Source organism: Pristiophorus japonicus, chromosome 19, assembly GCF_044704955.1.
Source record: "Pristiophorus japonicus isolate sPriJap1 chromosome 19, sPriJap1.hap1, whole genome shotgun sequence".
Lineage (NCBI taxonomy): Eukaryota > Metazoa > Chordata > Chondrichthyes > Pristiophoridae > Pristiophorus > Pristiophorus japonicus.
Genome location: NC_091995.1, coordinates 29,959,740 through 29,973,094, shown reverse-complemented (window position 1 = coordinate 29,973,094; position 13,355 = coordinate 29,959,740). Strand labels below are relative to the sequence as shown.

The 13,355-nt window shown below is 41.3% G+C and overlaps 1 protein-coding gene across 1 annotated transcript; it reads right to left on the bottom strand.

The window, feature by feature from the left end:
* Positions 1-10,674: 10,674 nt before the first annotated feature.
* On the bottom strand, positions 10,675-11,529 carry LOC139230148 (probable G-protein coupled receptor 139). Its single transcript, XM_070861990.1, has one exon. It carries the CDS (start codon positions 11,527-11,529, stop codon positions 10,675-10,677), a length of 855 nt encoding a protein of 284 aa, XP_070718091.1.
* Positions 11,530-13,355: the final 1,826 nt, after the last annotated feature.

The following is a 13,355-nucleotide window of genomic DNA, read 5'->3' as shown; positions in this document are numbered from 1 at the left end:
TACATTTAACCTTTCTCACACCCTGGGACGCCATTTCCATAGCTGTAATATTACCGATGGTGGTCTCTTGATTACCGATTGGTATGTTGTACACTGACTAAAGATGTACTCTAATACCTGGCCACCATAATTAACTGCGTGCAAAACACTTGGACAAGCACATTCCCCCGTGCTCGTCATGAACACCTCCGAATACATTTTGACATAACTGGGACACGACTCCCAATCTCTTCAGCTGTGGCTGGCAGTTCATCAATATATGAAAAATATAATACTTCTTCCCCATTGGGCGTTACTTGTGATGTGGAAGGCAACCTGCATGAGCATTACCATCTGTACCAAACAATGGGTGCAGCCCAATTACTTAGTTGTACCTTAGAGGAAATGCTCTCAGTTCCAAGTTTTTTGAGTTCTTTGTCCACTTTCTCCTTGAGTGCGTATGGTATATGTGTTGGCTTTCAGCAAACTGAGCTAGCTTCCTTTTTTACTCTGGCACTCACTTTGAAGCCATGTAACAGAATGCCTGTTTCATGGAACACCTTCAGGTATTGCTTGATGACATTATCCTTCGATGCAGATCTCGGGTCAAGACGAAAAGTGTGAATCCAATCCAGTTTCATTGATCCCAATCAATTTTTACATATCAAGGCAGGTTTATCTCCTGACACTAGTAATTGAGGCAAGCTCTGAAACTGGTCCTTGTAATTCACTGGTACGGTGATATGTCCCAGCACAGGGATTTTCATGGCACAAAATTCTCGGGAGTATTAGCCTACCATATCCTTCGGCATAGCAGTCTGACATGCCAAACCAAAAGTCAAGTTAAGGGTTGTTAACGACTTACTTCTGATTGCTTCATTTTTCATTCCCAAACCAAACCGATCACGCAAAGCTTGGTCCTGAAAGTTTTCACATTGATCGTGAAAGGATAGCTTCTTTAAAGGTAGAATGTACTCACTGATACTCGTATAAGAACATAAGAACATAAGAACATAAGAATTAGGAATAGGAGTAGGCCATCTATCCCCTCGAGCCTGCTCACCATTCAACATGATCGTGGCTGATCTGGCCGTGGACTCAGCTTCACTTACCCGCCCGCTCCCCATAACCCTTAACTCCCTTATTGGTTAAAAATCTATCTACTGTGATTTGCATACATTCAATGAGCTAGCCTCAACTGCTTCCTTGGGCGGAGAATTCCACAGATTCACAACCTTCTGGGAGAAGAAATTCATTCTCAACTCGGTTTTTAATTGGCTCCCCCATATTTTGAGACTGTGCCCCCTAGTTCTAGTCTCCCCGACCAGTGGAAACAACCTCTCTGCCTCTACTTGTCTATCCCTTTCATTATTTTAAAAGTTTCTATAAGATCACCCCTCATCCTTCTGAACTCCAACGAGTAAAGACCCAGTCTACTCAATCTATGATCATAAGGTAACCCCGTCATCTCCGGAATCAGCCGAGTGAATCGTCTCTGTACCCCCTCCAAAGCTAGTATATCCTTCCTTAAGTAAGGTGACCAAAGCTGCAGGCAGTACTCCAGGTGCGGCCTCACCACTACCCGGTACAGTTGCAGCAGGACCTCCCTGCTTTTGTACTACATCCCTCTCGTAATGAAGGGCAACATTCCATTCGACTACCTGATTACCTGCTGCACCTGCAAACTAACTTTTTGGGATTTATGCACAAGGACCTCCAGGTCCCTCTGCACCGCAGCATGTTGTAATTTCTCCCCATTCAAATAATATTCCCTTTTACTGTTTTTTTTCCCAAGGTGGATGACCTCACATTTTCCGACATTGTATTACATCAGCCAAACCTTAGCGCATTCGCTTAACCTATCGAAATCTCTTTGCAGCCTCTCTGTGTCCTCCACACAACCCGCTTTCACACTAATATTTGTGTCATCTGCATATTCTATTACAATACACACTGCAACTCTTCCAAGTCATCTATATATATTGTAAACAGTTGTGGTCCCAACACCGATCCCTTTGGCACAACACAACCACCAATTTCCAACCCTAAAAGGATCCATTTATCCCGACTCTCTGCTTTCTGTTAGCCAGCCAATTCTCTATCCATGATAATACATTTCCTCTGACTCTGCGTACATTTATCTTCTGCAGTAACCTTTTGTATGGCACCTTATCGAATGCCTTTTGGGAATCTAAATACACCAGATCCATCGGTACACCTCTATCCACCATGCTCGTTATATCCTCAAAGAATTCCAGTAAATTAGTTAAACATGATTTCCCCTTCATCAATTCATGTTGCGTCTGCTTGATTGCACTATTCCTATCTAGATATCCCGCTATTTCTTCCTTAATGATAGCTCCAAGTATTTTCCCCACTACAGATGTAAACTAACCAGCCTATAGTTACCTGCCTTTTGTCTGCCCCCTTTTTTAAACAGAGGCGTTACATTAGCTGCTTTCCAAACCGCTGGTACCTCCCCAGAGTCCAGAGAATTGTGGTAGATTATAACGAATGCATCTGCTATAACTTCCACCATCTCTTTTACTACCCTGGGGTGCATTTCATCAGGACCAGGGGACTTGTCTACCTTGAATCCCATTAGCCTGTCCAGCACTACCCCCCATAGTGATAGTGATTGTCTCAAGGTCCTCCCTTCCCACATTCCCGTGACCAGAAATTTTTGGAATGGTTTTTGTGTCTTCCATTGTGAAGACCGAAGCAAAATAATTGTTCAAAGTCTCAGCCATTTCCACATTTCCCATTATTACATCCTCCTTCTCAACTTTTCGGTTTTATATATCGGTAAAAGCTTTTATGATCTATTTTTGTGTTTTGCGCAAGATTTACTTTCATAATCTATCTTTCCTTTCTTTATTGGTTTTTTATTCATTCTTTGCTGTCGTTTAAAATTGTCCCAATCTTCTAGTTTCCCACTAAACTTGGCGACCTTATACGCATTGGTTTTTAATTTGATACTCTCCTTTATTTCCTTGGTTATCCACGGCTGGTTATCTCTTCTCTTACCGCCCTTCTTTTTCACTGGAATATATTTTTGTTGAGCACTATGAAAGAACTCCTTAAAAGTCCTCCACAGTTCCTCAATTGTGCCACCGTTTAGTCTGTGTTCCCAGTCTACTTTAGCCAACTCTACCCTCATCCCACTCTAGTCCCCTTTGTTTAAGCATAGTATGCTCGTTTGAGCCACTACTTCCTCACCCTCAATCTGTATTACAAATTCAACAATACTGTGATTACTCTTTCCGAGAGGATCTTTTACTAGGAGATCATTTATTATTCCTGTCTCATTACACAGGACCAGATCTAAGATAGCTTGCTCCCTTGCAGGTTCTGTAAAATGCTGTTCTAAGAAACAATTCCGTATGAATTCTATGATTTCCTCCTCAAGGCTACCCCGTGCGATTTGATTTGACCAATCGATATGTAGGTTAAAATCCCCCATGATTACTGCCATTCCTTTTTCACATACCTCCATTATTCCCTTGATTATTGCCCGCCCCACCATGAAGTTATAATTTGGGGGCCTATAAACTACGCCCACCAGTGACTTTTTCCCCTTACTATCTCTAATCTCCACTCACAATGATTCAACAATTTGTTCATTAGAGCAAGTATCTTCTCTCACAACTGCCCTGATATCTTCCTTTATCAACATAACTACCCCACCTTTTTTCCCTTCTTGTCTATCTTTCCGAATTGTCAGATACCCCTGTATGTTTAATTCCCAGTCTTGGCCACCCTTCAACTACGTTTCTCTAATGGCCACCAAATCATACCCATTTGTAATGATTTGTGCCGTCAACTCATTTACTTTATTTCGAATGCTGCGTGCGTTTAGGTAGAGTGTTTTAATACTAGTTTTTAGACTATGATTTTTAGTTTTGACCCCTCCTGCAACCCCTTTATATTCATACATATTGTCCCATCCTATCACTTTGTGATTTACACTTACCCCAGTGCTACTCTGCTCTATTGCCTCCTGCCTTTTGCATTCTTTCTTGGGGTCCTGTTCATCTGAGCTCTCACCCACTCTAACTAGTTCAGAGCCCTCTCCTGGGTTCCGAATACTCATTGCATTGAGGTACCGAGTTTTCATGCTTGCCTTTTTATTACACTTTGACCCTTTAGAATTTTGCTGTACAATGGCCCTTTTTGTTTTTTGCCTTGGGTTTCACTGCCCTCCACTTTTACTCATCTCCTTTCTGTCTTTTTCTTTTGTTTCCATTTTGTTTCCCTCTGTCTCCTTTCATTGGTTCCCATACCCCTGCCATATTAGTTTAACTCCTCCCCAACAGCACTAGCAAACACTCCCCCGAGGTCATTTATTCCAGTCCTGCCCAGGTGCAGACCATCCGGTTTGTACTGGTCACACCTCCCCCAGAACCGGTTCCAATGCCCCAGGAATTTGAATCCCTCCCTGCTGCACCACTGCTCAAGCCACGTATTCGTCTGACCATCCTGCGTTGAACTGATCTTGCGTTGCAAAGCGATAATGATAACTTTCAGCGATTTCCATATGTTCAGAACTGTAGTGCTGATCTAATTTGGTTAGAATCTGCTTCGGTGGCATGTTCTTTAGCTTGATGGGAACAAGCACATTTTCAGGCTTTCGCACACCTCAGGGACTGCTTCAGTGGTGAAAATAGCCCGTTTTCTTTTTTACGCGACCCTGTTACAGTTTTTACCTTAAGGGACTCCGATGATACTATTTGTAGTGAAATGCATTTGTAACGGCTCCACATACGCTCCAAAAGTCTCTCGGTCGTGTTGGAACTCACCCAAACAGCCTGTTATTCACAAAGACGCGGCCATCTGGACTCTAATGGTTCTGCCAAGTGTGCTTGAAAGTTACCTTTGAATTTTAGCTGTTCTGCAAAAAAAGAATCTCTCAAAGTCGCTCTTTCGGTTGGCTGCAACATGCACCAACAAAAATTCCAGCCAGCGAATCCATTTATCCGAAGCTACATTGCCAAACATGATAAATTCTTTCAACGTCACTAAAGGACACTCACACAAGATGGCTTCCATCGGGAACTTGCTTTTATTGTAAACATCAGCAGTTGCATTGCCACAGTATTACAGTCGGTGGAGGTCTACCTTACAGTCACACTTCAGTCTTCTCTTTTCTGGTGAAATGGGCCAGAGCCTGCTCAGTCAGTCCTGATAAAAATAACCACCCAATTCTAGAATAAACCTTGTAAATCTTGTTAGCACCTTCCCCAGTGTCTCTATATAATTTTCATAATTTGGAGACCAGAACTATGCACTGTAATCTAAGTGTTGTCTAACCATCGTTCTATGTAATTACAGTGCTTTAAATTTTAGCAATCGAGAAATGAACCCCAGTGCTTTGTTCTTTTTTTAGTGTCTTATTAACCTGTGTCTCTTCTTTCAGTAATTTGTATATCCATACCCGTTTGCTTCTCTACTCCATTTAGAAACTTATTTTTCATGGTGTGCGTGATGACAATGACACGCACATTAAGAACAATATATGTTACACTTAATGTGGAAGCATTATTGGTACGTTTTAGCAAAAATAAAATGTGATTACTCAATAGTGAGTCTGCGGTGGCCGTGCAGATAGAGGCCTGAATACTAGGTGTCATACTTTTACCTATAAAACTCTATGGACTTTGGATGCTGCTTTTGGCATTAAACTTTAGGCATTTCCTAACATCAGAAGACTTTTACAAAAATAGGAGAACAGTTAATAGGCATTGTAAAAAAAACAGTATCAATAATTTTTGGATCGTGTGCATGTGTGTATGTTTGTATGTGTTTGCATCAATATAATCGTGTGTCTGTTTCTCTGTCTGTTTGTGTGGAAATATGTTGTAGAACTTAAGTCAAATATATAATCGAGCATCTCATGTGCGTTACAATTTGTTGTAAGAATTACGTGTTAGACTGTTGTGCTCACTTCGTTAAAAATTTTCTACTACCAAATATTTTCGAGTTCATGATGATCGCACGGAATCTCCAATTGCTTTTTTATGTACATTATTGAAAGAAGCTTAAATTATTTATTTTCACTGTTGCTTTGTGTTTCCACTAATCGCACATCCTCTGCTTCTGACATTGATTCATACAGGTACAGCATCCAATAAGAGCAGCAGGCATTTTTGTCTTTACCCAAGGGACCAGTCGTCACCTCTGAAAGTATGTTGCCTGATTGACACACAACATCAACCCACCAGCACTTTGAAATGGCGGTATCTGGACCATGATCAGGATGCCAATCTGAGCATATAATCCCCTGCCTGACCAAAGGGCTTTGAGGTTAAATATGAAGGGAACTGCTCCAAGTTTGAGATCGGAAAACGCTATCTAGGGATAGAATCATATATTTGTATTGTCTACATGAATCAGTACCACACGCTGTGCTGCATTTACAATTTGGCGACTAAGCCTGCATTACACACATTGAGCAAAAGATTTAGACTAATGATATATTTTACAAAAAAATTCCATGTTATGTGTTCAGTTGTGGCTCTTTGGTTGCGTTGGTGCCTCAGTCCAGAGCACAAAATCTAGACTGGCACCAATGTGCAGTACTAAGCGCCTGCTGCACTCAGACATGTGGCCCTTTGGATGAGATGCTAAACTGAACACCTGTCAGGAGGATATAAAAGATTCCAGGCAGCTTCGCAATCATCCGTTGTGCTATCTTTCTACAATTCCACCTTCCTTACGGACTTTCTTTCTTTCTTTGAACCTTTCTTTCTTTCTCTCTTTCCTTGTATATTTCTTTCTTCCTTCCGTCCTTACGTCCTCCCTTTCTTTCACTGTTTGTTTATTTCTTCCTTCATCTATCTATCTATCTTTCTATCTATCTATCTATCTATCTATCTATCTATCTATCCTTCTATCTATCTATCTATCTATCTATCTATCTATCTATCTATCTATCTATCTATCTATCTATCTATCTATCTATCTTTGTTCCTATCCCATTATATTTTTCTATCTTTCTCTCTTTATCCCTATCTTTCTTTCACTCTGCGATCCTTTCTTTTTATTTTTCTGTGTTCCTTCCTTCCCTCAGTTGTGCCTTTGTTCCACCCGATATGTCTGTCTTTCTTTGTTTCATTGTTTCTTTCACAATAACTTTCTTTCTTTCATTCTTTCTATCCTTCATTCTATCCTTGTTTCCTCCTTCCCCCTGAAATTCCCTTTACTCATTCGTTCATTCTATCATCCATTATTTATTTATTTATTGTATTCCTTCTTAATTTCTTAATATCTATTTATCTTTCATCCATTCATTCTATCCGTTCTTTATTTATTTAATCCTTTATTGCATTCTTTCTTTCTGTCTATCTTTTAAACTCCTTTGCTTTTGCTTTCTTTATTCTTGCTTTCTTCCTCCCCTTCTTTTTCGCATCTTTCCTTTCCTTCCTTTCTTCATTTAATTCAGACATTTTTCTCTTTGCTCCCTGCTCCTTTCTTTCTTTCTATCTTTCTTTATTTCTTTCTTGCTACATTTCTTTGTTTCATTCTTTCATTCTATGTTTATTTATTTTTCTTTCTATCCTTCATTTCTCCTTCGCCCTGAAAATCCCTTTTTTGATCCGTTCATTCCATAATCCATTATTTCTTTTTTATTTTGTTCCTTCTTAAGTTTTTACTTTCTGTCTATCTATACTTTCTTTTAAAATTCTTTACTTTTTCTTTATTTCTTTCGCTGCTCCTTTATTTCTTCTTTATTTCCTTTATTCTTTCTTTAGTTAATGGATTCTTTCTTTCTTTTTTCCTTTCTTTCTTTTTTTTTCTTTCTTTTTCATTCTTTCTTTCTTTGCCTTTCAATACTTCCCTCTGAACGTTTATTTCGCCCATTTATTCTATCCGTTCTTTCTTCAATTATTTCTTCCGTTACTGCATTGTTACTTTCTATCTATCTTTTCAAATACTTTGCTTTGTCTTTCTTTCATTTCTCTTGCTTTCTTTCGCACATTCTTTTTTCCTATTTTCTAAATTTCCTTCCTTCCTTTCTTCATTTAATTCATAACTTTGTTTCCCTTTGCTCAATTGCTTTCTTCTTTATTTCCTTTATTCATACTTTAGTTAATGCAGTCTTTCTTTCTTTCTTTCTTTCTTTCTTTCTCTCTTTCCTTCTTTCCTTCTTTCCTTTTTTCCTTCTTCCTTCTGTGCTTTTGTCCTGTCTAAATTTCTTACATTCCACCTTCCTTTTGTGCATTCTTTCTATCCTTTTTGAACCTCCATTTACTTCTTTCCCTCTTTCTTTCTTTCCTTCTTTCTGCTTTCTTCTCTTTCTAACGCTCTCTATTGGACATAATCGCTTCTTCGCTGTTTCGATCTCTCCATTTATGTATGTATCTATTTGGACCAACCCTACATCTACCTTCCCCCCTCCCTTCTGTGCAGAAAGAAAAAATGATACTGGCCTACCGAAATTCAGCTGTCCTGTAAACTAATATGCATATAGTTGCATTCAAACAGAATGTTAAATGTCCAATGCCTGTAACATCACTCCATACGATTGTCGTAGTTGATGATAAGCTCTCCTGTGTGATACATACAACCCAAGAGGAATCTGACACTTGGTGCTTGATACGCAGATGACAGAAAACATGAAAGCACAGGCTTAGCGTAATGCCAAAATGAATCCCGTTGCACAAACCACTACGAACCTCTAGGTCTGGACTATAACTTTATCCTCCCTCTGCTGACGTACACAAACATCAGCACAAGAAGCACGGTTAAGGAGCCAAGCAACAAAATGTGGTCAAGTCGCTCCATACACTTCACAAACAACATATTTGTCTGCTGGAAGAGTCAACATGGCGGGAATGACCTGGAGGGTATGGGCGACATCAAGGAAAGAGGTGACATGATTGGTCCAAGTCAGCATGGATTTGTGAAAGGGAAATCATGCTTGACAAATCTTCTGGAATTTTTTGAGGATGTTTCCAGTAGAGTGGATAAGGGAGAACCAGTTGATGTGGTATATTTGGACTTTCAGAAGGCGTTCGACAAGGTCCCACACAAGAGATTGATGTGCAAAGTTAGAGCACATGGGATTGGGGGTAGTGTACTGACATGGATTGAGCACTGGTTGTCAGACAGGAAGCAAAGAGTAGGAGTAAATGGGTACTTTTCAGAATGGCAGGCAGTGACTAGTGGGGTACCGCAAGGTCCTGTGCTGGGGCCCCAGCTGTTTACACTGTACATTAATGATTTAGATGAGGGGATTAAATGTAGTATCTCCAAATTTGCGGATGACACTAAGTTGGGTGGCAGTGTGAGCTGCGAGGAGGATGCTGTGAGGCTGCAGAGCGACTTGGATAGGTTAGGTGAGTGGGCAAATGCATGGCAGATGAAGTATAATGTGGATAAATGTGAGGTTATCCACTTTGGTGGTAAAAGCAGAGAGACAGACTATTATCTGAATGGTGACAGATTAGGAAAAGGGGAGGTGCAAAGAGACCTGGGTGTCATGGTACATCAGTCATTGAAGGTTGGCATGCAGGTGCAGCAGGCGGTTAAGAAAGCAAATGGCATGTTGGCCTTCATAGCAAGGGGATTTGAGTACAGGGGCAGGGAGGTGTTGCTACAGTTGTACAGAACATTGGTGAGGCCACACCTGGAGTATTGTGTACAGTTTTGGTCTCCTAACTTGAGGAAGGACATTCTTGCTATTGATGGAGTGCAGCGAAGGTTCACCAGACTGATTCCCGGGATGGCGGGACTGACTTATCAAGAAAGACTGGATCAACTGGGCTTGTATTGACTGGAGTTCAGAAGAATGAGAGGGGACCTCATAGAAACATTTAAAATTCTGACGGGGTTAGACAGGTTAGATGCAGGAAGAATGTTCCCAATGTTGGGGAAGTCCAGAACCAGAGGTCACAGTCTAAGGATAAGGGGTAAGCCATTTAGGACCGAGATGCGGAGGAACTTGTTCACCCAGAGAGTGGTGAACCTGTGGAATTCTCTACCACAGAAAGTTGTTGAGGCCAATTCACTAAATATATTCAAACAGGAGTTAGATGAGGTCCTTACTACTAGGGGGATCAAAGGGTATGGCGAGAAAGCAGGAATGGGGTACTGAAGTTGAATTTTCAGCCATGAACTCATTGAATGGCGGTGGAGGCTAGAAGGGCCGAATGGCCTACTCCTGCACCTATTTTCTATGTTTCTATGTTTCTATGACTCTATAAGTGGATGCAGAACTTCGCAATAGTCCCATATCTAACTATGTTATCTTTAGCTAAAACAGATTCAGAACGAATAGCTCCCCAGAATCTTTGAAGGAAATGAAGAGATAACCTGGCAGTCTGTGGTGAAATGTAAATTAACTGATCAAACACAATCTCAGTTGATTGGTAGAATACCAGTTTTACACCACCGCCCAATATGACTCTCCACTGAATTAAATGGAGAGTACAATGGGGCGAAGAATAAACAGAGCTTTGCAACTTATCTGGGCAGTTTCTCGACGTGTGAATTAGGTGAAAATTGCCTCACGATGTTAGCATTATATTTTTATTGACCAATGATTGTGCGGTCGGTTACATTACTCATTGCACACAGGCACCGTTTTATCACAGTACAAGGCACAGTCAGAAACCTATTCGAGGAACACACTTTGGTTCGTATTGAAGGGAACGGATCGTGAAATGGTGATAAGGAATAGAGCGAATGGTGCCATTATTTTGAGATATGAGCTGTACTCCGATTAAATTTCACTAATTTAACAACTCGAGTTAGCAGATATTTAACCGCGTTCTTCACTTCCTCTCTGAACTTACTTTGGGTCATCCCATAAATACACGTGTTTGCACAGGAGCTCATGAGCATCAGCAGACTTCCAACATCATTGGCGATGTATGCAGGGCTTGTGTGATTCTGGTCCAACACATTGACTGCGAGTCGAGTGCACATGAAAGTCACCGTTGCCGTCATCCACAATAGTATATAACTACCGGACACAGCGAAGAGCAAGACGATGGATTTCTGCCGATTTTCCATCTCTCCGTCACTCTTTTTCTGCCCGTTGTTCAGTCCCTTCAGAACCCTGCGGACCCTGCTGGCTGCTAGGATGTGTCTGACCGTGAGGCCATTCAGCAGCAAGACGAGAAAGAATGGCAGCAGTGAGAGAGAGAGACTGCAAATCCAGGAGAAAGACACCCACCCAGCAGAAGTAAAGAAGACCGCTTTGGCCCGACAGCCCCACTGCACCTTGTCAATAATAAACTGGGGCTCATACATGAAGTGAAAGGGAATGTACTTTAAACAGCTCAGTGCGCACATGGAAACAATAATCACGGCCGCAGTTCTCTCCGTGCAATATCTGAGCTTCAACTGCTGACAGCAAATGCTGACGAAGCGGTCGAAGGTGAATGACACTGTTAACCAGACGGAGTAATCCAGAGTAACGATTCTCAGGTAAACCAATGACGGACAGATTGCAGTGTAGGACAGGAATGAATAAGGGAAATGATGAGTAAAGATTTTTTGCAGCAGTACATGAAAGGTCAGCACCAGTAGGTCGGACATTGCCATCGCCACCATGTAACAAGTGATTCCATTGGAGAGACCGCACTTTCCCCGGGACAGGATCACAGCCGTCATCAGGTTCGCTGTAGGATACAAAATAATAGGAACATGATGAATTAAACGCAGCAAACGTATATGCAGGGAAGGCAACTGGTTGCTTTGATAGCGATGGATTAAATGGATATAAAGCAATGAAGGTATTTGGAAGATTAATCTGGTAAAGCGAGAAACGTACCGACCTTCCAGTCATTAATTGTTCTACTAAACATTTCAACACAATCAGAATGAGCATGAACTTTGCTGTGAGTGGTGCGACCAGTGCATTACATAGCTGGAAATGCAAAGAAAGAAAGAAAGGAAGGAAGGAAGGAAGGAAGGAAGGAAGGAAGGATGGAAGGAAAGAAAGAAAGAAAGAAAGAAAGAAAGAAAGAAAGAAAGAAAGAAGGAAAGAACTGGAAATAAAGAAAGAAAGTTATTTGAATGAAATGAGGTGTAAAGACATAAAGAAAGAAAGAGAATGAAAGAAAAAAAGTAAAAACGAAATGTAAATAAAGAAAGGAGGAATAATCTAAAGTCATACAGGCAGAATCAAACATTTGCAGTTATATAGCGCCCACACGACATAAAGATGTCCCAAAACCGTTTACGTGATCCAGTAGTTATTCAACATATTTGTATTCTAATGTTCAAACTATAGTAGCTATTTTGTGGACAGCAAGCTCCCCCAAACATCAATGTGATAATGACAAAATAATCCATTGTTTAAATGTAGGTTGAGGGAGAAGGATTGATGGATAACAATTGCGGGACAACTCCCTTGCTATTCTGCGAATATTGCAATGGATCTTTTATGTCCACCATATAGGGCAGACAGGGCTCAATTTAACATCTCTTCTGAAAGAAAGCACATTGGACAGTGCAGCACTATCTCAGTGCTGCGCTGAACTGTCAGCCTAGATTATAGCTCGTAGAATTTTGAGTCGGATTTGAACCTATACACTTCTGAAGTAGCGACGAGTTTGTCATCACTGAGGCACATTTCTGGGGAAGCATATGTGCTGTGTTTTGCCGTTACATTGCTGGCGCTGTATATATTCAGAATATTTTCTCGATGGACTAAGACCACAATGTGCGGAAGGGAGTCACCCACACCAAGCTAGATCCAATAGCTCGCTGGAGGTCAATCCTCTTTTAAGACCCGAAGCTCTTTACACAGACGGGTCCGCACAGTCTGGAGTGGGTCACTAACCTGAGCCTTCAGATTCAGAGGCGGCCATACCACCACACCATGCGGATGCGAGCAAGCCGCTGAATGCCTGCCCAATAATTTGAGACCGTATTCTGCTCTCTACTTACGTGGGTGATCCAGAGTGCCAACCCAACCACACACCTGCTGGCTCAGAGTTGGAGACACTTATGCTAAACTGAAGTCTCGCTTCTTAAGATGACACGAAATAAAAGAAAGTCAATTAAAACGTAGTCCAATACAAATATCACAGGGATAAATGAAGCAGTTCATGAGCTGATATCAGCGCACAGGCTACTCGGCAGCAAAGCTACTCCGGGTAAATCGGCTGAATTTTCGCACATTGGGCAAGAGCAACAACACACATGAAAAGTAAAAATTACGGCTTACCAGGGATGCCAAACATTCCCAGAATCGGATAGCCGATTTCATTTACGTACAAAATAGGAGCCTGACCCATTTGCGGAGAGAAGCAGTGCAAGTGTGAGGATCAAACCCAGGGATCACACTGGGACACAATGTGACTATGAGCGGGACTCAGATGCGTGTTAATACCTGAGGCAATCCTCCAGTGGGACAGTGGGAG